The 22311-nt window shown below is 39.3% G+C and overlaps 1 protein-coding gene across 1 annotated transcript in view; it reads left to right on the top strand.

Annotated features, from left to right (window-relative positions):
• The window catches only part of DCHS2 (dachsous cadherin-related 2), a 118988-nt gene that overhangs the window by 38914 nt on the left and 57763 nt on the right, over positions 1 to 22311 (top strand). Inside the window, exons 2-3 of the mRNA XM_065665230.1 lie at positions 7479 to 7670; positions 14548 to 14779. Coding sequence (XP_065521302.1) covers positions 7479 to 7670; positions 14548 to 14779 — 424 coding nt within the window. The remainder of the gene's footprint in view (positions 1 to 7478; positions 7671 to 14547; positions 14780 to 22311) is intronic.

Below are 22311 nucleotides of genomic sequence, written 5' to 3'. Positions count from 1 at the left end.
GGATCTTTTATGAGAGCTTCATATGTCAAATGAGATTATTCTTACCTCATTTTAAAACCTTGTAGCTTATTGGGAATTTCTGTACAACTAATGGGCCACCCACAAGCAAAAATAAAAAGGCAGGTAGCACAAAATGCATTTGCTGAACCATTTAATAACTGTTTGTAAAGGCCAAAACCAAAGCTGTATCCGAATTAAAAAATGTGATGCTTACTTGAGGTTACAGTGAATCGCACGTTCCACATGCTGTCACTGAGTACAGTGTGTGTCCACCCCTCTTTTTCTTCTTGAGTTTAGGCTTCTGTACTTTAACTTTAAAGGCTGTTGAGATGTAGGTGGGACTTGACTTAAAAGGTTATGAGCACCCTGGGGAAGTCGGCATCTGCTGCAGGCGAGGTTAGTTAGGTCATGTATGTGTTGTGCTTAGTGTCAGTGGTTCAGCTGTAGTAGTCTCCATGCTATAGTAGATGAAAAGAATGCAGAAAGATTGACATTAGTCAAGTGGAGATATTTTGCATCAGAGCAAAGATGAGTGCTGTCAATTTTACTGTTTGTTTTCTGGAGTACGTGGTACCCGTAGTGGTTGGCAAAGCGATCAATAATGCCAGTTGAATGTTCAGCTTAAATTACAGTCATTCTTTTGGCTTGTGGTTTTCTAGATGGGGCCTGGTTTGAGGATGAGGACTGGGGCTTTTTGTGCTGTCAGTGCAAGTTCTCTTTCAAGTACAGGCTGTTAAGTCCTCAGACAAACAGTTCCTGTTGTTGAAGCCAAAGCTTATGCCCTTAGGACTTCAGCAAGTAGTTCTGAGGCTTTATTCCTGTTTCTGTACATTAAACCTCCCATACGAGGGAGATGGTGACTGAGCATACATATTGAGACAGACAGATAAAAATCCAGAGATGTAATGTATTTACTAAAAGTCTTCAGGTTTGGTGTCGGCATTATTGTCCTTATTGCCTCAAGAAGCTATGAGGTCAAGATCATTTGACTGTATTTTATATACTATTTTCTTGCCAACCGGGGTTGTAAGTGAGGACACTTAATCGAAGACATCTGATGATGTGTGCTTCTGGCTGCTCATGTGCTAATCTCACAGGTGCTGTTGCACCTGGATGACTCTTGAGGAATATCAACTACCAGTAGTTTTACTGTTGGTATTTCTGCAGTCTCATTTTACTGACAGCATGCCACAAAAGCAGGCTGTTCCCCTCCTTCCCTGTGGCCATGGACTTGGCATGAAGATCTGGCATAGCAGGTAATTCCACAATATGGTTGTCAGCCATTCACGTTGTGTTTGAATTGGCCGCACGTGAAATTGCATTGCTTATCTGGTAAGGGTCTGTGATCAGGCATTACTGTATTGTCATGAGCAGGCCTGCTGTCCTTTGACCCTTTGAATGGGAGGATGTTAGATTTTGTGTTAGTCATGTCTGCAGACAGGAATATGCTTACACTGTTCATCAGCAAGGTAACTCTATCATTCAACAGTCTCCTTTCAGTTGCCTGGTAGTTTCCCTGTGTCTTCATCCATATATTTTGTCCTTTCTTACATTCTGATGATGAATATTTTGGAGTAGAGGAGTGTGCTTTTTGTTTACCCTGTATTCCAATTTTCTTTGAAACTGAGTGCTGGAGATTAACTTGTTTTTCATGATATTAGTACAACTGACAGAATTAAACACACTTTTAATGCACAAAATAGAGCTCTGTCTTACGCTCTGACACTGAGTCCCTCCAAACAGATTTTATGAGCTATAAAAGCTGCATATTGGTTACCTGAAATTAAGTGGTGTAAACTTGACAAAAATGTGTTGCGGGAGCAATTCTTAAGTCACAAAAAATTGATCTAATATTTTTTTAGTCTCATTTAATTGCTATCTGAGATGACCACTGTCATAAGTTATTTGGCAAACTGTCTGCTCTTTCCCATCATAGCCTACTTTTTATGCTGTCTAGCTGAAAGCCATAAAATTAATTCTGGTCACTCACATGTGAAATTCAGTGTTGCAGAGCAGTCATCTTTCAGGCTGCATACTCTAAATCCTTGAAATGGTCTGTGTATAGATCCTTAATTTTTGATCTGCACAATTAATAAGATTGCTCTTTCTGATGTGGTTTTGCGTGCACAAGTGTTTTCTCCATTTTGCATATAGTACAAAATACTTGCTCTGCTTTATATAAACCAGGAAACAATGCCTATAAAAGAAAATAAAGTAAAATCTGTAGACAGGAACTTTATTTTAATCTGTTGATACTGAAGTGGCCCAGTTCAATATATGCTTGAGGATTTTTAAAGAGTGGAAATGAAAAATAAATTTAAAAGGGAAGGGGGATGACTTTGTTTTAAACACTAAACCATTTTAAGGGAATCTGGGCTTTAGGAGCTGATATAATTCTTTATGATCTTGTTTACTAGTCATTCATTGGTAGCACTGTTTCATGCATGTAAAATATAAGGACATATTGCCCATTGCTGAGTTGTCATTGTTCGGCTGAAGTGAAGGGAACCAGCTGAGCATCTGCCAAACGTTTGCTTTCTACAAGCTCTGAAGTCTCTCCTTCCTTAGCATAGCACTTAAAAAATGTATTTCTGTCAGCTCCTATTTAAGTGTATTGTCAGCATTTTGTTCACCATTCAGATCTGTACCGGTATTGTAGGATTAAATATACATTTAGGTGACATTAATTATCCTTAATTATACAGTGATTCCCTTTTTTTACTTTTCTCCGAGATCAGCCTTTTTCCCCATATGCAAATGGAAGATTATTTCTGGACTTCCAGCACTGTCTAATTTTCTTTCTCTCCTATCTTACAACCTTTGGTGTCTACCAGTTTCTACCATTTATTCTTCTCATGGGCTGGTCTGTCTGAGCATCACATAGATGGATCAGCTTTTTTTTATAATTGTTTTCCATGGGATTTCTCTAGGTCCCCCTTTCTCCTCCTCCTGGGAGGATGTCTGCATTCTGACCATTTATTACGTTATTGGTAGTGTCAGCTGGACAGAACAAACTTTCTTTTCTATAATGGATTTGCAGTCTAGGCAGTGTAAAAAGTGTCTAAAGGATGTAGGCTACTGAAAGCATGACAGAAGTGCAGCCAGTAGCTGGCCATAATGTGACTTTTGTTGGCTTTTGAAAATGATTCTTTGGGATATACTTTGTCCTGTAGTTACTTATTCCTAAGTTTACACTCATTAATATTATAATCTTCAACTTAGTGTACTGAAAACATATTTAGTGAAAGAATGAGAAAGGTCCTGTGAGCGTAGCCCTCTCTTTTATCCCCATTCTTTTCTCCTAGATCTCAGTCTTATATTCAGCCTGTCAGAAAAGAGATGTTACAGATTTGGTACTCTCTTGCCTCCCACATCTTCAAGGCATATAAATCCTTTCAGCTGTATCACCTCTGTGATGTTGCTGACATACAACACCCTTGATTAATCCACTGTGAAAATTCTTGCTTCTTCCCTCATTTCCTCCTGTTTGGACTGCTATAATTCACAGCTCTTTGGCATTTAGCTGCTGTAATACTCTGTAGGATTGGTACTTCTTGCAGTATGTTATGATAACCCGATGTGTTTTGGACAGTGACTATTGTGTGCTATAATTTCTAAACTCTGTGATGACTTGGTCTCTTAACTGTATCAGAAAACTTGATTTTGTTACACGTTTTCACCTTCTAAAACAACTTTGATGATCTTGAGGGTCTTTTCCACCTAAATGATTCTGTGATTCAATGATAACAGTTAATTGTTCCCCTGACCTCAAGTGTAGTGCCATTCAATATGAGCTCTGTCTGCTACTGTAAAGTTTTCATTCACTTTTAATTCCAGATTCTTCCCTCTTCAGATCAAAGGTTCCAGGGTAAGTGATTAAAAAAGGACCCATTTAATGTGGGTAGAAATTGAATGGATGTGAAGGACTTTTACAGGGAGAAAGATCATATTTTTATCATGCGAAAATTGATGCCACTTTGTTCTGCTGCCTGAGAGGTGATTCAAGTAGTTAAGGTTGAACACAATTAGACCTTCAAATTTGTATGGCTTTGAACTATAGCATTTTTATTTAAATTTGTTATTCATTGTGCCTTTGCATGTGCTGTTCAGTGTCTGAGCACTGCATATTTTACAAGAAATAAAACAAGTTGATGGGTTAAACTTCTAATAATACCCTTGAATTTCACACCTGTAATTAATCACTCATGCTCAATTGCAGACATAAATGTTAGCGTATGTAACCGTGTGCAGGCACAGGGAGACAGAACCTTTCAGTATTGTCACCCGTATTATATTCCAGGCATAAGAAATAAATTGTAATACTTTTCTTATAAGGGCCAAGTGGCAGAGTACCAAGAGCACACTAGACTTATGGTTTATTATTTTTTATGATAGAAATAACAAAGTACAAGGCTGGTGAAATACGTGTGTTGTAGACTTGATTTATATACAGCTGTAAAGAATTTTTAGGGCCAAATCTTTGTTTCACTGAAGTTGAGTGTGAGTTCTGCTTTTGACTTACCCAGAACAAGTGGTTGGACTGGGGTCAGGAGTGGCTGCACGTTGCATCCTGTGCTGAAGCCATGGGATGCAAGCTGCAAGGGTGTGAAAGGGGCATGAAGGGCTTGGTAAACTCAGGGTTCCCCTGGAGGAGCTTCTATTTGCAGCAGCAGCAACTCTGCTATAATGACCCTCAGTGCTATCAGAAAACATTTTCTTCTTGGGGGAAGGATTCATTGGAGTATGTTACAGTCACAACGATACCTCTTCTGAAATACAGCAAATCTTAAGCATCCCATGCAGAAGTGGAGGAGTCCACAGGGTGCTTAAAAATAAATAAATAGTAAACCACAACAAGGAAAAAAATAATTGGAGTAACATGTGCATCTTTTGGGATAGCTGTCATTTTTAAATTCTGACTGAAGTAACAGATCTAGAGTAAGATTCAGCTTTATTGTTTGCCTCGGCACTTTTTACATGGTTTCCCTTTTCCCACTTCTATGATTTTCAGACTTCTCAAGGCATGTTTCATTCATTTGGTTTTAATTCAGTCCCACTTCAGTATCTTAGTGCCAAAACAATTCCTCTGTGGGCAAAAAAGCGAGTGTGCGATGAAGGCACTGACTGCTCTTTAAGTCCATGTTTGTACTAGTAGGAGAAGCAGACAAGGGGTGTTCTGGGGCACTAAGGCCATATGACCAGGCACAGCTTGTGTCTGTGCAGTCAAATTAATTTGCATCCCAAAACAGGGTGACCTCATCCAAATTTATTGCTAGCAATAGTCCGTGGCCTGTCCTGCTTAGTCTTTTTTGAAACCATGCCTAAAACCATGCCGAATGCTTATCCATATGGACAGTCATGTGCAGACCTCTACCTTTGCCCTGTCTGTGGTAGATGGCTGTGAGTCTCACCTTACCAGACCATGTGTGGGCAATGGCTGGCACAGGTCTCCTCTGTGAACTCCCAGCGGTTCTAACTCTTGGGCTTTGCGACAGTAAGGTTTCCAAAGCTCTCTTAAGGCATTGTACTTCAGTACTTTGTGCAAGTAGGCTGATGGAAAAAACACAGGATTTATCATCAAAAAGTAAGTAGAAAATTAAACAAACTGAGAAGGAGAAAGCCTTTAAGTATCCCCAAATTACAGAACTAAAGCCACTTTCTCTCTTAATGTATGCATGTTTTTATAAATTATTTTCTTCCAAGTTGTTTGTAAATGTAAGTGAAAGCTTTCATCATAGAACATGCCAGAGAAGAACCAAACTCTGCACAAAATATTTTGTTATCAGAGATCTTAGAGCCATAAAAGTGAGGGCACAATATACAAAGCTGTTCTTCTTATCAAGTATGTATTTAACCAATGCACCCCTCAGCCAAAGAGCAAGAGTTTCACACTCAAGCATCCTGCTGACTTGACTTTTGGCGGCTGGTGAAGCAGCACTGTTGTGTTGCAGTTCTAATGCAGCCGGGGAGCATTTTATTCCTTGGCCCTGCTGTGGATGTAGGGATCAGCAGGAGGAGGTCTTTGCCACAACCCTGGCTGGTCAGGGCTGTGTTACCTTTGGTCTCTAAACTCCAAGGATGGGGACCCCAGCCTCTCTGGGCAGGGGGCCTTTTCTAGTGCTGAATCATCTTCACAGGAAATATTGCCTTAGGTCTAGCTGGTACCTCTGCGGCTTAAGCTTGTGATCACTGTTTCCTCATCTCCTGCCCTGCAGACACACAGTCCCTGAGAACAGAGCCTAATGCTGCTTTTTAGGTAATGTCCTCTAAGGCACAGAAGGGCACTTATCAAATCCCCCACCCCAAGCCTTCTCCAGCCTGAAGAAGCCCAGATCTCAGCTTTGCCTCATGCAGGGCACATGTATATGGTATTGGCAAAACATATTGCTATGGTAAACATTTATTAAACTAAGAGGTGCGTTGGTTTCTGTTTCCCCCCATGTGTGTAAAAAGAAAAATATTTGTGTTAGAAGAAAATCTTTTGGGTAAGTTCTGTATTAAAATTTATAATCACCTGATGGTTTTAAACTGTTGGGGTTTTGTACTTTCTAGTCAGTGCCTTAATCATTCATTCAGTTAAAGAGCATAACCTCGTACTGTTCATATAACGCTGTATGAGTCCTTCAAAACTCAGCTGAAGGAAGGCGATGCAGCATCTTGAGAGTGACTCTGAGTTTTCGCATCTTGTTTGGGATTTACAGCAGAATTCATGCTGCTTTATAGATGTACTTAATATAGCTGAAAAGGTGTTAGGCTTGTTTGTCAGTTAGCAGATACAGCTACATGCGAGTCTATGCTTGCAAGGTAATTAAGTCTCTCACAAGGACTTGCTGTAGTCTGTGCATCTCTTGCTTTGTTCTGTGCATGCATGTAATGGTCACGTTTAGCTGTGTTGGTAGAACTCGGGTTCCTTGGAGAGGTGACTGAAGATTAAAACACCCCTTCCAGTCCTTAACTTGTATGAATCACTGTGCCACCAAGCCCTCTTTCAAATGAAAACTAAGTTAAGCTCTGGGGAGTCTTCTAGAAAGAATAAGAAAGGTTAGAATGTCCCGCAGCACTTTTCTGACCGAAGTGTGTCATGGTTTTTGTAAGATGTACCTCCATGGGTAAAAATAATGTGAAGAGAAAGTAGCTTAAGGTATGGCCTCCTGATATGGTTTAATGTGTAGGGCTTTTCCAGTCATGGGAAGTTCACTTGACAGATAATTATTGACAGATAAACAAATCATGTTACCAACAGGTCTAATCGATCTTGTGTGCTTGTTGCAATAAATATGCTGTCAGTAGCTAAGTCATTCTTTTGCAAACTGCAGACAGACAGCTGAGGTAGCAGTGTGTTTGTATTTATTTTGTGTATGCACATTTGCTTTTACAACACAAGCAGGTAACTTTAAAACAAAGTATCTGTGATTTTCTTGAATGAATGAGTAATGGTTTCACTGTCTCTATTTTTTCTCTCCCTTGTTAACCTGCAGGTCAAGGCAACAGATGCAGATGCCGACCAGTTTGGTGAAATTGAGTATTTCCTTTATGATGGATTTCATTATTATGAGAAATCCAAAGCCTTCCAGATTGACCCACGTACTGGTCAGATCTGTGTTTCTCAAGACATTGACAGAGAAGGAGATCCAACCACTTATGACCTCTTAGTAAAAGCTACAGATGGGGTAAGTTTAACCTTTCCATACTGCCAGACTTGTGAATGCATTTGCAAATTTGGATGGACTGTATACTTTTAAATGAGGATGTAATGAGTATGTGAAAGTTGCATGAATTTGAATAAAATATATCATTGCAGAGGGCGGAAAGTGATACTTAGTGAACCATAAATTTTTATCAATGCAAATTGAGAAAATAGGCTGTGAAATCCACATTTGCTCCTAAACAAGCTGTTGAAAACTATTTCTAGGATGTGTAGATTTTTCTCCTCTTCTCAGGACTGGTGGGCTCCAGGTAGTCTCTCCCTCTGCTTTCAAGATGACTGCAGTAGTAATAAACCAGTGTCTTGTGCTAGAGCTGCGTGGCTGCCAGTGATTTTCCTGGATAAATTCCTTGTCCTTTCTAGCTAGCTGGTGCCATTGCTGCTGCTGTGGCTGAGTGCAGCCTATCTGCGATGGCGTGTCCGAGTTTTCCCACTTTACAAGATCTGGTGCTTGGACGTAGGTATTCATGGTACAGACCTGTCTGTAATCTTTACAGTAGAAGTAAGTCTATGTGGCCATTTTGGAATTTCTCTAATTTGTGATTTTTGTCTTCAAGATTCCTTTCTAGGCAAAATTTTGTAGCATACACGTGAGTACAGATACCCAAGCCTTGAAGAGTAAAACAGTATTACAGTGTATGAGAGCAGAAAATTACATATTCTGCTATACTTGATCCCTTAATTTTTTCTCTCATTCACATGTTTTGAAGCTGTATTAACATAAAGAACACGTACATGTACGTGGAATATCCAAATTAGTCTTATTAGTAAAGGCTGTGTGAGAGTTGGACAACAGCAGTCAAATTCTGACAAGTTTGTAAGATATCTGGTCTGAGAGAGGAAATTATTTTGAAAATGGGGAAGAAAATAGGTTCACATGAAGAAAGCTTGATGCAGTTTTTGGTTAAATTATTGCTCTAGAGATAAATCTTATGTCAAAAATTAAAGGAAAACAGCCAATGCATATTAAATCCTATATGAATTAAATACTATTGAGTATTTATTGTATAAACTGATCTGTCATTTATCTTCATTTAGGGACCTTGTGTTTTCAGAAGCTCAATAATAGGATGAGGGTTTAATTTTTAGTTGCCTTGTCTGTGACAGGCAGGACTTGATCTTTTATTGGAAGTCAGCACTCTATAGATCCCATTGATTTCTTTCTAAAAATTTGCTTATCTGACACTTAAATACCAAAGCACCTAAATTCAGTATGAGCTTTCCAAAATGTTCAGTATATCTGAATTTTTGTAGAGCCGCTTTCCACCTTTAGTAGGTATTTTAGTATGATATTTTACCCCTGGCATTCCACTGCTGATTTTGATGGATTAAAGAAGTTAGGTGAGGTGTTCAAAGTAGATTCTATGATCAGGAGAGAAATGTGTATGGAAAAGACAGAGGAAGAGTTGAAGGGTCACTGTTGACAAAGCAGGGAGGAGAGATGGAAAGGAAACAAAATAACAAAGTTAATTAGAAATGAGGAGGAAAAGGAAGTATTTTCCAGTTGGTGCTCAGTTTCTCTTACAGCAAAACTATCAGTTTCCTCCACCTGTTCATGCCTACTCCATTACATGGTTTTGGAACGTGTCGGTCATGTCTTTTATGCATTGTGTAGAAAGTGTAATGGGAGAACTCAAATTGCACACAAGAGCCCATGGAGAGGCAAATTCTGTTAAACTGGTGTTAAATAAACATCCCATTGAGAGGTTGTGGGAGCAGCCTCATTGATTAAGTGGGACATAACCGATGATAATATTAGCATTAGCCTTTTCAGTTGGCAGCACCAGTTTTGGTCCCAAAGTCACTTACTTCACATGCATATTTGGTATTCCTCCTTGAAATGTTTTTACATGAAAATAAATCATGTGACTAGGTTTACAGAAGGGTGTTTGCACTGAATCCCGCAGCTTCTGCATCTGGCCTTCTGCTTGGGTCTCTGAACTGTGGCAGGCTGAGAGCTGTTCCAGTAGTGAGGGTGACCCTTTGGTGATCCACATTCCACCTCAGCCTGGGACACCCAACATTCAGACTGCACCCTTGTGCACTTGTGACAGATCAGAAGGAGTTTCAGTTGGCATTTGGGCAGTTTCTGAATTTACAGTCAGCCAAAAATTTCTTGTAAAGATGTTAAAGTTGTAATGGTTTTTTTTCTTTCTCTGGAAAAAAAACAGAAGAAGGTACATTGCTTGGGGAACCTCCACACGCAGTTGAGAGAGGCTTAGATCAGATGTACTGTGAAATAAAGACCTGCGAAAGGAAAATATGGAAAACCAGGGACTGCAATAAAAGTATTTGCATGTTTTGGAAGCGTTATAGTGGACAAAATCAGTAGTTCTTTTGTTCTTGAATACGTGCAAGTTAGGTCTGTGTGTTCTAATTCTTCTGTTTGGCTTTTTTTTTGGTTTATTTTCACAACATGACTGAAATGGACACTCCATTGTGTGTTCTTCCCTATTTGCTTGATTGTCTCCAAACTATGACATACATAAATTTATGCTTCCTTTTATGCTTGTTTTATGTATTTATGTCTTAGTGAGGATTAATGTGAATTCGTTTTCATACAGGAAACTTTTAACAACACACATTTTTGCTGCTGGATGGCAGCAAGTTTTATTGCTGTGTATCGTGCATAATTCAATAATTTTGTTTATTCGTTTGCATTTTTTATGACGCCCATCACCTCTCTTTTTCTTTCAACAAAATAAACAGTAGACTGCAGCTGCTAATCTGTCATAATCTAGAGAAATTTAATTGGAGTAATGCTAATATATATTCTGTCTAGCAGCATCTATGCTATACTACCTGCTTACAGGAAACACTTGTCTGGCCTTCAAAGCCAAAATCCGAGTTGCACAATCTTGAGGTTGGTGAACAGTGAGGGGTGTTCAGGAGAGTCCCACCTTGCCTCTGGGAGGAGCTGGTGCACACAGTTTTTCTTCAAAGGCTGGGCAAGATTTAATAACCTAAGCCTATGAGAGCTTCTACCAGTTATGGACCAATGCCAGCAACAAACACCTCTGTATGTAACACGGTACATGTGCCAGAGTACCAACTGTTTTCATCAGTGGGGCAAGAAGTTCCAAAAACTGCAGAGCACAGTCAGGGTGTTTTTCCAGTCTTAATATTGTATTTGACTCATGTGAGAGAGCACACTGCTGCTTCAGGAAAGAATGTTCTGTCTCCATAATAAAATTTGGTCTGTCTTCTGAGAGATTTGGTTCCCCCATATACTTAGAATTAATCAATTTCTGAAGACTTTACAGTCTTTACATAACTCATATGTACCTCAGGGATCGGTGTTGGGACCGGTCTTGTTCAATATCTTTGTTGCTGACATGAGCAGTAGGATTGAGTGTGCCCTCAGCAAGTTTGCCGATGACACCAAGCTGTGTGGTTTGCTTGATATGCTGGAGGGAAGGAATTCCATCCAGAGGGACCTTGACATGCTTGTGAGGTGGGCTGATGCCAACCTTATGAAGTTCAACCATGACAAGTGCAAGGTCCTACACCTGGGTCGGAGCAATCCCAGGCACAGCTACAGATTGGGCAGAGAAGAGATTCAGAGCGGCCCTGCGGAGAAGGACTTGGGGGTGGTGGTCGATGAGAAAATGAACATGGGGTGGCAGTGTGCGCTCGCAGCCCAGAAAGCCAACCGTATCCTGGGCTGCATCAAAAGGAGCGTGACCAGCAGGTCAAAGGAGGTGATCCTGCCCCTCTGCTCTGCTCTTGTGAGACCTCACCTGGAGTATTGTGTGCAGTTGTGGTGTCCTCAACATAAAAAGGACATGGAACTGTTGGAACAAGTCCAGAGGAGGGCCATGAGGATGATCAGGGACTGGAGCACCTCCCGTATGAAGACAGGCTGAGGAAGTTGGGGCTGTTCAGCCTGGAGAAGAGAAGGCTGCGTGGAGACCTCATAGCAGCCTTCCAGTATCTGAAGGGGGGCTATAGGGATGCTGGGGAGGGACTCTTCACTGGGGACTGTAATGATAGGACAAGGGGTAACGGGTTAGAACTTACCAGGGGAAGTTTAGATTGGATATAAGGAAGAAGTTCTTTACTGGTAAGGTGGTGAGGTACTGGAACAGGTTGCCCAGGAAAGTTGTGAATGCTCCCATCCCTGGCAGTGTTCAAGGCCAGGTTGGATGAAGCCTTGTGTTGGATGGTTTAGTGTGAGGTGTCCCTGCCTATGGAGGGAACTTGTCCCAAGTTGGAACTTGATGATCTTAAGGTCCTTTCCAACCCCAACTGTTCTATGATTCTATAGGATAAATGCAAATTGGATGGTGAATGGTAGGTTTGGTTTGTTTTTTGATGTCTGTGTAGCATAATGAAACTTGGAAGAAGCAGTTTAACACAAATTCTCATGATCTCTTGCAGATTGGTTTCATGCTGTTCCAACCATCTTTTTAGATGCTTTTGACTTTTGACCTCACTTCTTCCTTTTCCCGATTCCCTTAAAAATTCTGTGGAGCCACAGAGCATCCTCTGGCAGTTAACAAAGCACTCCCCCACTCCCACCCCTTGGCTCCTGTGCAGGGATTTCCTTCCTGTGGAAATCAAGGTATTGGGTAAGTGACTTACAATGAAGTGGGGTTGATGTTTTGGCCATGAGCTTGCTATGTCTGCGCTCCATAATAAGCACAGGGTTCAAGATTTTATGGCTGTTTCAGTAGCTCTGAGACTGAAGGTAGCCCTGGTCCCCAGGCATTTGTCCTGGCTGCTGGATGCCTCTGCAGCAGTGTGAGCTCTGGAAGCATGCCTTATTTTCTTCATGAGAAAACCCAAGCATGCCAGGAGGATCTGGGCCAGATCTCCTAGTTTGCAGTTGAAGCACAGACATGTGATGCACAGGATCATCTTAATTTTCCACATACTCAAGCCTTCATGGGCATGTCACTGCCACCCAGCAGATATAATACTACAACATGGTACAGAAAAACCAAAACAGAACAAAGCAAAAATCCCTATGGAAATGTGGAAGAGAATGCTGATAGTATTTTTAGCCCCAGAGTAAGTCTGAACCTGTGGACATAATAACAAAACCCTCCAAAATAGTTTTGGGGAGGATTGTCATGTTTATAGAGCAAGTCTAAAGGAGTAGTGTCCATCTGAATCATTGGATAGTTTCCTGAAGGTCAGGTTTGAAAATAATTGGTATGAACAATTAGATTGAAGAAATATGCAGCCTAGTTATTTTTCTCATAATTCCTGTGACTGCAAAATTAAGTTTGGGTGAGCTCAGCATAACTTGTCGTGTGTACACACCAACATCCGATCTGTGTCAGCGGTTTCTGTAAGAGGCTAATTGGCCCAAGTACAGCATGCTCAGTGTGACTTTGAAGAACACGGGTTCTTCCTCCATCTGTATCTTAACGTACTGCATACAGCACATGCAGGCTATACATACATGTGCAGTTTTGTGCCTCCATTGTACATGTCAGTGCCCCACTACATTAGCTGTGCCACAATGGAGCTGATTTCTTCTAAAAATGTTGGTAGTTATGGCTGTAAAATAACCTTGGAAATATCAGACCCTTGAAACTAATGGAGGGAGTCCACAGGGAGTACAAGGTAGTGCCTCTGAGAAGTAAATTTGCTGTTTCAGTGCTTTGCCATGGCAAATGGTGATTTTGCTGTAGCATAGTTTGATAAGCCAACTTGCAGTTGCTCCTCGTTTCTCAGGTTTCACTGCAGAGCAAAGGTAAGTATCATCCTGTGGCTGCCCAGGTGGTATTTTAGTGGGCTCTTAGCGGGCATCCCTAGGAGGAGCTTCAGTCATGTGGAGAGCAACTCAGTGGCTGGGCTGGGATTGGAAAGAAGTATGGTGCTGAAGCTGTGGCCAAGGCTTCACTGTTTTCCCAGCTCTGTGTACGGAAAAGAAACAAGAGCACGGAAGTTGAGCCAGGCCCTCTAGAAAGCGTGGTGAGATCTCTTTCACTGTAAAATCACAAAAGTGCCGGAAATAGTTTTATGTAATCAGTTATGAATTTTACATTAACAAACTGTTTTCAGCTATGTGCTTTAGTCGAATTTGGTATTTGTTTTGTCTCTGTGTACACAAAATGAATGTGGGTATATAGACAAGCAAATGTGCATATATAGAGAAATATATATACACACACTTATGTAAGCAAATAAGCATATACGTATAGATACGCACATTGCATGAGCAGTACTGCTTGAACCTGACAGGGTGGTAAATTGAGGCTAGCTCTTGCAGGCAGGAGCCTGACAGATCAGATTTTGACTGCTCCGCGCTCTCTGTGTTCCTAACCAGCAGTTGAAAAAGCCTCATATTTGCTGTCATGATGCTCATGCTTTTAAATCAGAAAGATTCAAAGATAGAAATTATTCCCACTTTACTGGAGTACCACAATCACCTGAGGGGTATGTGTTTCTGGGGCAGAAAGCCCTGACTTTTATCTGTGAAAGAATAAGTGATGTGTAGGTGACTACAGTAAAAACAAGTGAGGTTAGACTAGTAAAGTTTTGACATGTCTGCTGCTTATTAGTATTAACAAAAATAACTTTGTGTTCAGGCCTTGCCAATATAAGAATTTGAATTTAGTGTAGTCCGTCAGCCCACTGGAGTTGTTCTGAGCTTGCCTAAATGTAGTATTTTGCCTTGTCTAAATGTAGCATATTAGCTTGCCTAAATGTAGTATTTTGGGGTATTATAAATGCCAGAAGTTGTTTTTAACAGACATTTTCATTGCTCAGTATTGCAGCATGTTCTGTTCCTAATGATGGGCTGAAGCCAGATGTGCATCATCTTATTGTGTACACTTTTAAAATTGACCTTGTTTTTCTGGTTTTATCTCTTCTGATTTATCCAACAGGGTGGGCTGAGTGCCCAGGCTTTTGTTCGCATTGAGATAGAAGATATTAATGATAATCATCCTGTTTTTGAGCAAGCTGTCTATGTGACAAGCATCAGCAGTCACACACAGCCAGGAACAGAGATCATCAATGTTGTGGCTACAGACAGAGATTCGGGTATATATGGTGCTGTCATGTACGAACTTGTCCCAGGAGAATTTTCGTCTTTTTTCACAGTGGATACATCCACAGGTATTGTATGAGCCTGTGATTCAGAAAGGCTACAAATATACAGCATGTATCTTTTCTTTGATGATGCTTTTTTTATTTGGAGTCACATCATACAGTTGAAACTTATATCCTAATGGAAAATAATTCTAGAGGAAGTTGGAGGATTTAGGTTTAACATAAAACCTTTGCATTCACTGCAACAGGAGAATGGGAAACATAGTACATGCCATTACAACACAGAACAAGCAGTATGCCACTTATCTTCTATTTTCAGCCGTAAATTTATTCATAATTGTAAGAAATAATAAAAACTTTATTTTTTTGTAATAACATTTGAATTCCTGAAATGTTTAGGTCTTACTCTTGAGGAGCAATAAAAGACCCTTCAAGATGCTTTTCCTTTCATTTCATCTCTCTATTTCTTTCCCCACACTGTGCTGGAATAAGTCCCTGTTCTGCTCAGTCATAATGTCCAGCTGCCTCCTTGCTTGACTCAGTGATTAGCTTTGTAAATATCTTTTTCTGTGTTTTGCTTCATGATGTGGCTCTTTGTTCTTCTGGTTTCTGGAGAGGTTCAATGAAGGAGTGATGAAGAGAGCAAGAAAACAACTATGGCAAAAGCAAACCTGGTTGAATGTTTTTGAAGATGGGTGAATCTCACAGATTGAATTATTTTTCCCATGGCCACAAAGCAGCCCCTGTAGTCTTCTTTCTAAGCTTAAAATAGTTATCAGGATCAGCTACAAAGAATATGAGCAGTGTATTTACAAATGTCCACCAAGTTTTTCAGAGAGTGGGTATCTAAACTGCAGCTACCATTTTACTTGAGAGACAGACTTTCCATATGAATGTATCCTGATAAGTGGTTTTGCTTTGTGATGGTCATGGTACAGGGGATTATTTTATATGTTTTAAGAATTTTTAGGGCTGTTGTACGCGTGTATGTATTAGCTGTTTGGCATACGAAATGTTGGAAGGCTCTATTCTTTCAAAATGGTGTCTATTTTCACTTTCTTACATGGTCCCCAAAATATTCTGATGAACAGAAGAAACTAATCTTCTTAGGAAGTCGGTCTGCTTGTCTTGGCTGTTTCAGAAGTTACTTAATGGTGGACTTTTAACTGCTTGTCAAACCAGATTCTCAGGGGCATAACTGATGCCAAAAATAAATAGGTCAATCAATAATTAGGGAGATGGATCTCCACAGGCATTTAACTGGTCATTTTAAAACTGCCCCAGCAGACTTGTCAGAGAGAGCCCCTGTGGATCATACTGGCAGTGCTGGCTTTGCAGCAGTCCTCTCTTTTGAAAGGCTTCTTCCTCAGATTGTGACCTTATGGCCTTTATTTCCAGTTTTGGCACTTTGTATAGGAAAAAATGTCATGCTCAATCATGAAGACCCTATACATTTATAAGTTGCTATTATCTGTGGATCAGTCACGGTATTTTATCAAAGGCAGGCCAAATTCAGGGTGAAGTTGCTTGAGGTCATTATTGCTGACATTTCATGATGAGAAGAACATTTGGGTTAGAGGCTATTCCCGACATCATAGTGCTTCGAATCTGATTGCACTTAATCAGATCTCCGGGGTAATTCATGAGGTCAGACTGGGTCTATTTTTTTTAACTTATTAATATCAATGGTGTGTGGAGGGGGTTTTTCTGAAGAATACACTGTTTCCTTTTATATTCTTCCACATCTGCCTACAATAGTGCTTATGCTCAGTCACTGGTGAGCAGAATGATTTTTAAAGTCTTAGAAAAAATACACGTTATAAACATCAAAATTACCTATTTGTCACACAGAAGTTCTGCCATCTTTGTGGGTTAAACAGCTGCAAAACCGGTTCAGTATTCATAGTGAGGTGAAACAAGTGTCGCACTGTTATGGAACAGAGATTTTGAGCTCTTCCTGCTTACTTCATGCTAGGACAGTGACACGTCCCAGTTTTTGTTGTGCTAAGGCTGTCTTCATATGCTCTGATATATGGCCTAATTTAAAGGTGTCTCCAGTCTGAAGGTTATGTGAGGAACTTTATCTAATTATGTGGGCTGCATTTTGTGAACACAGGACAATGGACAAGAATGACAAGCAACAGGAATTCTTCAGGGCATGGATCCCCAAACCCATAAGCCAAATAAGATCATATTACAACTTTTGTCTTTGGTTTTCTGATCTTGTGGATGTGCAGTTTGTTACTGATGTGTCCTACAGGAGGGGGTTATTTGCATTATGATGTATTGTGGTTTATCAGCTTTTTCATTATTACAGAACCTGAAAGGACATGATGATGTTGGAGTCGTCCATGAACTTGCCTTACTGCTAAGTTTTATTTTTTAAACAATTTATTTTTCTCACTGATAGAGCATTTAGAAATGAGCAATGAAATCCAGTGCATTAGTCTTTCTTGACTTATGTTCACTATAGCACTTAGCATTATACATAGAAGTGGACAGAGACATTTTCACTATTATGAGATATAAATCAGTCAGTAGCTAACTGTTTGTCACATTACACTATGATACATTAAAATCATATGCAAGATGATGCTGTACTCCATGGAGTATGTAATTTCTATTTTATGGCATCCAGGTTGTGGATTTGAAAACTTGTGTCACTGTAGTTTTCTTTGTGGGTGTTTTTGGAGTTCTGCACTTAGAATTCACTTTTTTGCCTCATTAACATTTTCATTTTTAAAAGAGAAACGGATAAAAAAGTAAAAAACTGAACACAAATTGTTCACTGCTGTGGCTTGCTTCTGGCTGTTGTTTTGTTAAAGCAATTGTATGGATGTAGCAAGAAAGCTTTTAGCTTTGCATAGTGAACTGAGTTCACAGTACAGGATATATCAGCTGGTCAAGCACTGAATGTGCAGAATATATCAGTGCTACTTTTGATATAGAGATATTACGAGGTCAAGCCACATTCAAGCTCCTTGAAGGGGCTGCATCATTTGTTTCAAGCCCTGTGATGTGGATGTCGTATATAGATAAATTCAATGGGAGTGGGAAGGAAGAGCCTTTCATAAAGCAAATAGATATTCCACTTAAAAGATTTTTGAATTCTAAACAAGTCTTTATTAGCAATATTTGTTTGCTATTTTAGCTTTCATATCGTGAATTTATTATTTTTATATGCACTTGTACAAATAAATAACATTTATTGTATTTTCCTTTGAGAAAAAAAATGAAATGAAGTATTTTTAATTTGATTAATGATAGAATGTCCACAAGAAAAAAAGCACTTGAAGAACTGCGTAACTAGAAAAATGTACGGATAGGAAACTAAACCAGTTCCTCTGCTAGTTCGTGACTCTTGCTATTGTTTGTTTCTAGTGTTGGTGTAAACAACATCTTGGCTTCGTTATGTTCCCTTTTGTAGATATCTGATCCATGCATGATCTACGAACAGCACTCATGAATTGATTAGAACAGAGCAAGTTGAAGAGCTCTTCTGGCTAAGGAACTGTTTGAGCTATGTTTGTTTTCCCATTGTTACCTAAAAAGCTATCTGAAAGACAGCTTCTTATAACTATTTATAGTTATGGCTCAGTAGGTTATTCAAAATGTAAGTCACAGGATACAATCACAAGTGTGGCAGGAAACCTGTGCGGTGCCTAACTTTAAGAATTTGAGATTAACAGCTGAATTTATAAACTTTTGCTATGTTACAGGCATTAATATTTTCCTTCACCCAAAGGCATATAATTCATTTTTACATTGCTCTTACTGAAGGCCTTCATGAGAGCTGGATAAAAAAGATGGTTATCATCTTATTGTAGCCCTGGTTCAAGGAAGCTCTTTTACCTCCACAAAACTAATAGTAGTCTTTGAAAATTATTTTAGGCCAGTGTGACTTCATGTGTCAGTCTTCAGGTAAGCGGTCTGTTTCATGTTCTTAGAGCAAGTCCCCTAGCTAGCCACTGAGTGCAGAGAAAATTCCTCTGAAGGCTAAGTAAAAGGCAGCAGCCATTGGTTTATGTTCGTTTGAAGGTGTTGATGATTTAAACCTTGTATGAAAAGGATGTGGAGAAGGTAGCATTCACATAGTGTGTATTACAGCAGTATAAGCGTTTAATTTAGCTTCTCTGTTTCTTTTGAGTATGTAAGATATTTAGGCTCGTGTTTCTGTGAATCCTATCTAAATTAAATGCTATACCTTTCCTCCTTTGTATTTTAATGAGAATATTCCTGTGAGTGTGGTGGGTTGACTGTGGCTGGACACCAGGTGCCCACCAAAGCTGCTCTGTTAATCTTCTCCTCAGCTGGCCAGGAGAGAAATATTATAATGAAAGGCTCATGGGTCGGGATGAGGACAGAGAGAAATCATTCACCTTCACAGACAAACAGACTTAACTTGTGGAAATTGATTTAGTTTATTACCAATTAAATTAGAGTAGGATAATGAGAGAAAAAAACAGATCTTACAAACACCTTCTTCCCACCCCTCCCTTCTTTCCAGACTTAGATTAGAATCATAGAAAGGTTATGGTTGGAAAGGACCTTAAGATCATCTTGTTCCAACCCCCTTGCCATGGTCAGGGATGCCCCACATTAGACCATGTTACCCAAGACTCTGTCCAACCTGGCCTTGAACACTGGCAGGGATGGAGCATTTACCACTTCTTTGGGCAACCCATTCCAGTGCCTAACCACCCTCACAGTAAAGAACTTCTTCCTTATATCTAATCTAAACTTCCCCTGGTTTAGTTTATATCCATTACTCCTTGACTTATTGCTTGGCCTTGGCCAGCATCAGGTCTGTCTTGGAGCTGTCTGGCATTGGCTGTACTGCATAAGGGGGAAGCTTCTGGCAGCTTCTCATAGAAGCTAGTCTCCTACTACCAAAACCTTTCAACAGAAACCCAATACAGTGAGGAATTTGGAGTTCCTTCTATTGACTCGAAGATACTTGGATCAACCTTTTGTCATAATACATCTGTTACTTATTTATACCAAAAAAAATACATGTTGAGTACAACAGGCAAGCCTTGTTACAAGAGCTGGATTAGCGAGAGCATTTTTAATGCTAATACTTTAACATTAAAAATTTATTGTTGACACGGAAGTACAGCTTTTTCTACAAAATGAACATCCCCCTGAGGAAACTTTAACTTGCTAAAAAATAATTTATTTCCTTTAAGATGCATTCTGATTTCTTTTTAACTAAATAGTGTATGGTATCATGCAACTAAAATGTCCTGTAAGAGATGTAGAGCAGTCTAGGAGCTTAGTCCATTGGAGAAAAACAAAGGGAGGAATATATCTGATAGACATACAAATTTAAGAATATAAGAATTATTAACTTAATTAGCCAAAACACAGATTTAAGTCCAACATCTCATCTTTAACAGTGTCTGACAATGGATACAAAAAGATACATTAAGTGTAGAGCTTGTGCAGAACAGTCCTTCCATTGATACATTTTTCTTGCTTTGGCAGCCTGAAGTTTAGTGCTGTACTGCTTCCATTACTGTACTGTGGCACCATATGTAAATGTGGTTTAATGTCAAACTGACTTAAAATAAACTTTTTGGTTCAGAGCACCAGAATAGATTTCATTCTAGTTAAAGATGTTGACAAGTTTTGTTGTATTGAAGAAAATGGAAATGTTGTTTAACAGTCATATCTTAGGATATTTTCCATGCATGATAAAGTTTTGTCTTTTTTTAGTACAGTAGAGGTTGAAAACAAAAGCTGAAATACTAAAATTTCTTCTTGGGAAAAAAAAAAAAAATCCAAACTTTGCTTCATTCCAAACTTTGCTTAATTCCATGTATTATAGAACGTAATATATAGCAGATTGTAATGTGCATCAAAGTAAAGGGGGGATGCATCCTTTCTAAAGAAAACAAGGCAATTTTTGTGAAGATTTATGATGTTCTTGTATAGTATTGTAGGAAAAAATAGTTTATTTTTAAACTATTTTTGACATTTTCATACAGCATGTACTGCATTTGCTAAACATATGAAGAGGTTTTCATAAATAACGTTTAAAATTAGGAATGTCTTATTTTTTTAATGTTTTGAGGCTGCTTTTTTAAAAAAATGTGGTTTCTTCCATTGCTGTATTTCTGATCTTTCATATGGAATGGATAGCATATTCAGAATGCTATAAATCAGAGGAATATGTCTGAGACGTTGGTTTCGCTCACTAAGTTTTCACCTTTGAAGGATTTTGTTTAAGTCACAAAGGAAAAATTAGTGGTCTTAGCTGACTAATTTGTGAGCATTTACCTTCACTGAGATCCCATCTAATGAAAAACCTAACATAAAGAATACAGGAAATGGTATATTCTCCTTGAAGCACACAAAATTTGGTGTATTAAGTGCTGGAGTGCGGATTTTGGCCTTGAAAGTAAGTTGTGCGGTTGAACAGCATGAAAAAACACCCGTAGTGCCAGCTCTTAATGCATCCATCTCTTTTTTCTTTTATGAATAAAATCCAATAGAATTGACCACCTACAAAGAGAAGAATTCCTACAGGCTATGTGCCAAAAACTCAACTGTGCGATAGTGTGGTGACATGTGTACTTGAGCTTCATTGTACATTATACAATGCAAATTATTTACAAAAATACTCTAGCCCACCCCTCTTTCTTATAGTTAAGTCAATGTCAGATCTCAGAAGCACAGGAACACACCAGATGAGACAGAGAGTGAACTCCTTTGGCATTGCACAGATGATGTGGGCTGCTAACAAGAAAAATGGAAAAAAGCAAAAAAAAAAAAAAATGCCCAAACCTTCCCTTTTTGAGTAGACAAGTAATGTGAGATTTGTACAGTAAAGTTCAGGCAATCAACACTTTCCTTGGATAGAGACTATATGAGTCTTAAATACAGATGTATTTAATGTACTTCATGTTCTCAGTTAACATAAAGAAAAGAAAGCGGCAGGTCACACAAAGAGAGCAAACAGCCTTGGCAAAATGCCTTCAAACTGCTGGACTGTTAAAATGAATGTAGTAGGGAGTGGCAGAAAATCAATTCATGAGGATTAAGATGAGCATCTGTTTTGCAATGCTTCTAATATAAGAACAGCAAACGTATCTTACTTGTCTTATACTAGGCTTCATTCTTTATCTGTGCTGGAAACGTGCATCACTTGGTACTGTGCCTTCAAAGGCATACTGTGCATTTCCAGTTACGTTGGCAGTCGAGTTGTGCACTGAGCTATTTTTGGATCTGCAGGCTAGCAGCTTGATTGAAAAGGTCCTTGGTTAAAAAGATGTTTTGGGAAAACTTCAATAAGCTAAGCAAGCAAAGGTGACCTAGTGGGACGCTGCGGCAGTGTAGATTGTGTAATGAAAGCTCTGCCTTTGTCTTTGAAAATACAGCAGTTCAGCAGACCGGAGTCCTGCCCACTTATTGGTGCATGCTTTGATTTTTGATGGGGGATTTTTTAAAACTCATGTTTTATGTGGAAGCATTCTCTTTGTATGCAGTCAAACAACAAGCATGCTCTGCGTTACTGTTATGTCAGATTAAAGGAACAAAACCAAAGGGAACTCAAATTATGTTTCTTTGGTTATATGCTGCTTTACTGACAAATT

The sequence above is a fragment of the Lathamus discolor genome, chromosome 1, assembly GCF_037157495.1.
Source record: "Lathamus discolor isolate bLatDis1 chromosome 1, bLatDis1.hap1, whole genome shotgun sequence".
Lineage (NCBI taxonomy): Eukaryota > Metazoa > Chordata > Aves > Psittaciformes > Psittacidae > Lathamus > Lathamus discolor.
The sequence above is the reverse complement of the archived record's forward strand: the minus strand, read 5'-3'. Positions and strand labels throughout refer to the sequence as shown.